This window comes from Benincasa hispida, chromosome 4 (genome assembly GCF_027475165.1).
Source record: "Benincasa hispida cultivar pf3 chromosome 4, pf3_genome.v1.1, whole genome shotgun sequence".
Lineage (NCBI taxonomy): Eukaryota > Viridiplantae > Streptophyta > Magnoliopsida > Cucurbitales > Cucurbitaceae > Benincasa > Benincasa hispida.
In genome coordinates, this window is record NC_143481.1 from 54,444,744 (window position 1) to 54,449,388 (window position 4,645).

General features: G+C 31.7%; 1 protein-coding gene across 1 annotated transcript; it reads left to right on the forward strand.

Annotated features, from left to right (window-relative positions):
* The first annotated feature begins 3,617 nt into the window (after positions 1–3,617).
* Positions 3,618–4,312, forward strand: LOC120075722 (histone H3.2). Its single transcript, XM_039029353.2, has one exon. The coding sequence runs from the start codon at positions 3,692–3,694 to the stop codon at positions 4,100–4,102; it is 411 nt and encodes a 136-aa protein (XP_038885281.1). The 5' UTR covers positions 3,618–3,691; the 3' UTR covers positions 4,103–4,312.
* The last annotated feature ends 333 nt before the right edge of the window (positions 4,313–4,645 follow it).

Below are 4,645 nucleotides of genomic sequence, written 5' to 3' on the forward strand. Positions count from 1 at the left end.
AAAAAATCAAGAATTCATTTGACAATCATTTAGTTTTTGGTAGGGGTGTTCATAAAAACACGATGACCCAAAAAATCCAATCAACCCAATCCAACTCATATGGTTTGGGTTGAGATATCGACTCATTTGGTTTGAGTTGGATTCAAATAAATGAAAATTTATATGTTTTTTTTACTTATGATGCAATTATATATATATATATATATATATATATAATTTAATTCTATGATTTTTTTTGGATAATTTAAACAACTCTTAAAAATAATTTTTTAACACTTGGGAAAGAAAACTTTTATAATCTAAATTGAAATTGAGTTGTTAATCTTAATTAAATATATAGAAATAACTAAATAAAATTTTTACATATTAACATTTTACTTATTCATAGACAAAATTTTAAATAAATGACCCGAATAACCCGAACCAACCCAATCCAAATGTTTCATGTGTTGGTGTTGATAATCAACAAGTGAAAGCGATTTGAATTTTAAGCACTCTAATTCCATTAATTTTAGAAATTAAACATGCAAGGTCAGGAAATTGAGATAGGGTTTCAAGTTTTTACCTTTGAAGAATCCTTTCAAAACAGTAATTCCTCAGCTCGAATTTCTTCTTCAACAGCTTGTAAACCACCACTCGATCTTTTCTACTATCTTCTAGATCCTGATTGTGGGATCCAAAATGAATAGGAATTGAAGGGAATTTTAAGGAGAGTTTTCTGGTTTCCTTTTTAGGGTCAAGAAGAAGAACTGTTTCTTCAACAAAATTCACTTGCATGCCCCTCAAATTCAGCTGATTTGAATTCAATTTTATTCAAGATGTTAATGTAATTACATTACATGAAAAGGTGACACCAATCAACCTCAATTGGAAGTGGAATTTTGGATGGAAGAATAAGTGGAATACGTGGAAGAATTGGAATTTTCCCACTCACTTCCAATTTTCATTTCAATTGAATTTAATTCAAAAAATCCAATTTAATTTGAAATCTAATTTCAAATTTCAAATTTCAAATAATAATATATTAATTCAATAATTAATAAATAAATTAATTTAATATCAAATATTAAATTAATAAAACACCTATTCCAAACATGAATCCCTACTCATGTATTTAATATTTAAATCATATTTAAATATTTTTCAATTCCTCACTTTCATTTAATTCGATACTAAAAAGTTTACTAATATCACATATAATTAATAATTCACTTAATTTGAATTTGAATGCTTCAAATTCTCCCATCACGCTATTCTAAGGTTTAATCCGTTTGTGAACTAGTAGAAGGACCCAATGGACCTATAGATCATGAGTTGTAATGATCCGTGATTAATTGGCTAAACTTATTTAACCGAATTAATCAACATTTGTTAACTATCTGGTCACTACATTCAAGCCCAGTAGCTGCACTCTCCTCATTGTAGATATATTTCTGTCAACTTGATTTAACCATGATCAGTAAATTGATCCTTCATAGGTTGTCCGTATTAATAGCTGGGTGAAAATTACCGTTTTACCCCTGTATTACATCTTGCTCCTTAAGTCTCCACTGATCCACTAATGAACAATTGGTTTATGGTCCTACCAATAAACCGAATCCCTCTCAATCATAGAGAGGACGGGGCCTCTTTATTCAAGACTAGGAGTCAGTACTTAAGAGAGTAACCTATCTGCTAACCTAAAATAGGTAGGAGTGAATTCAATCTTGTAGGATTATGTCTCGAACTATCTACTCGATCTTACCCCTAAAATGGGAAGCTTATTGAGCGACGCTATTGAGCCAATCTCACCTAGGCAAATTAAAGGATAATCCTGAATAAACAAGAGTTCATAGTTAGCTCAGGATTGAGATCGAGTTACCTTAGGTCATCATATTGAAATAATCAGTTTTAACGGTAGACAGTCATTATAAAGAAAAGTGACTATTTCATGTTTCGGTCTTATGCAAACATCTTTTGCATAAGATGTCCCCACTCGCATGTCTCTACATGAACGATTTTAGGATCACATCCATAGTGTCCTTAGGATAAGGTACCCAACCCTATCCTTATACTTATAGACCATTTTGACTATATACTCAAACTTAATCCTCCTTTATGTCTCCACATAAGGTTCAAGTATTCATACTATAGCCAAGGGTTCATTAGTTTATTGGATTTAGGTTTTACAAGTGCAAATTTACATATTCAATAATAGCTTTATTGAATAAATATCAATAACATCTTTATTGTAAATAGAATATGTTTAATTTTACAAAATGAAAGTTTTAGGATATACAATCTAACATCATGGTCGGGTTGAGTTCATTATTTAATTAGGTTTATTTGGGTTGAAGAAACTTACAACCCAACAATTGGGTTGGATTTAAAAAGTGTTTCAATTCAACCCACAAATACCCCTTATTTTTTTTTTTGTTTTTAAAAATTAAGCATATTTTCTATTAGTTTCTTAAAATAGTTTTCATCTTTTTTAAGTAAAAAAGTTGAATTCTTAACTAAATTCTAATATATATATATATATTTTAAAAAACTATTTGTTTAATTTTCAAAACTTAACTTAGTTTCTGAAAACATTGGTAGAAAATAGATAACAAAACAAAAAGTTAGAGGTGGAATGTGTAAGATTATTGACTTATTTTTCAAAAACTAAAATAAAAAACCAGATGGTTACCAAATAGGAACTAAGTTTTTTGAATTTCTACTTGCATCATCATATAGTAAAATTATTGCAACAACCCTTCAAAGCACATGTGGTGACCTTCAATTATCGATTCTCACTCCTTTGACACTCACTCTCATATCTAGTGACTCCATATGTTCTCACTATTGCTCTCATAACTCATTGTCGAGAGTAAGAGTGTGTATCAAGAATAAATAAAATGAAACACTATAAGAAAGAATGAATCAAACACTATACGTTTATTCAAATTTAAGATATATAGAGCGAGAAACAAGAAAGAGTAACGAGAATGAGAGCAAGATCAAGTATTGAGAGGCATAAAAGTCATCAACAAGTATCAAATGTCAAGGGCCACCATATGTGTTTCAAAGGATTCTTATAATAATCTCACCATGTGATGACACAAATAGAAGATAAACAAACTTTGGCATATCAATTGTATGACGATTGATCTACCAAGTATAAAGTATATCAATTCATTAATATACCAAATATAAAGTATATTGGATATACTATTAATATACCTTTCGATACATAAAAAGAGAGGAAGATTAGAGTAATAAATCATTGAAATCATATCTAAATTTGCAATTTTAGAATATATATATATATTTGCTATTTTGCAATTATCCGATGTATAAATTAGTTCAATTATTAATTTAAAGTTTTAATTAATATAACTCAAAATGATAATTTGTATTTCCCCCATTTCCCATTTCAAAAGGAAAAAAGAAAATAAAATAAATACTTTGGCGCCAAAACTATTATCTTAGTCCCTTTCGTAGTTTTGGTTCTCTCATCCAAATTTTCGTCCGCCAAAAGCGCGGATCATGATCCGCGTGCTCAACTCATAAGAAGATCTCAACCGTCAATAGAAACTCCAATCGACCGTCCAAAATCAGCCTCCACAGTCCATTATAAATACTCGTCTCTCTCAATCCCCACACACTATCAAAGTCTCTTTCACTCTTCTTCAAATCTTGTCTTGAAAGCTTAATCCCAACCGCGTCGATGGCTCGCACCAAACAAACAGCCCGTAAATCGACCGGCGGCAAGGCTCCCCGGAAGCAATTGGCGACGAAGGCTGCTCGGAAGTCGGCTCCGGCGACCGGAGGAGTAAAGAAGCCGCACAGATTTAGGCCGGGGACGGTGGCGCTGAGGGAGATTAGAAAGTACCAGAAGAGCACAGAGCTTCTGATCCGAAAGCTTCCGTTCCAGCGGCTAGTTAGAGAGATCGCTCAGGATTTCAAGACGGATCTTCGGTTCCAGAGCAGCGCTGTTTCGGCGTTGCAGGAGGCGGCGGAGGCGTATCTCGTCGGATTGTTTGAAGATACAAATCTCTGTGCGATTCATGCTAAGAGAGTTACGATTATGCCCAAAGATATTCAATTGGCCAGGCGGATTAGAGGTGAGAGAGCTTAGACAGCTATGGAGTTATCGAATGCTGATGGAATATTCTAGTTGGAGTAAACGGACTGTGTATCAATGGCGTTTGGGAAGTAATTTGATTTGTAGAATCGTAGTTTAGTTCTTACTTTTCCTTTGGATCTTGTTATTTCTTGGAACTGAAATCGCATCTTGGCAAGATCGGTGAATGGTTTAAATGAAAAATCAAATTTAATTTCTTTACAACTCTGTTCTTGTTTTTCTCCCTTTTGTGGATTTTATCTGTGAGTTTTGACTGAAAATATATTCAATAAGAAACGTCTAATTGTCTAATATTTTGGATTTGATTTTTATATTTGTAACTTTTATTGTAAATTTTATAGTGGATAGATTTCCATTAGTGAACTAGTATAGATTTTAAAAGTTGTATTTAAATTTTGTTATATTTGTAAATTTTTTTAGTTTAATAATTTAGACTTGATTGCTAATATAGTATTAGATGCCCAGTTAATTAAATTCTTAAAAATATTTCAAAAGTTACTAACATTTTCTTTGCTGAAGTAGATGTGAAGTTTATGA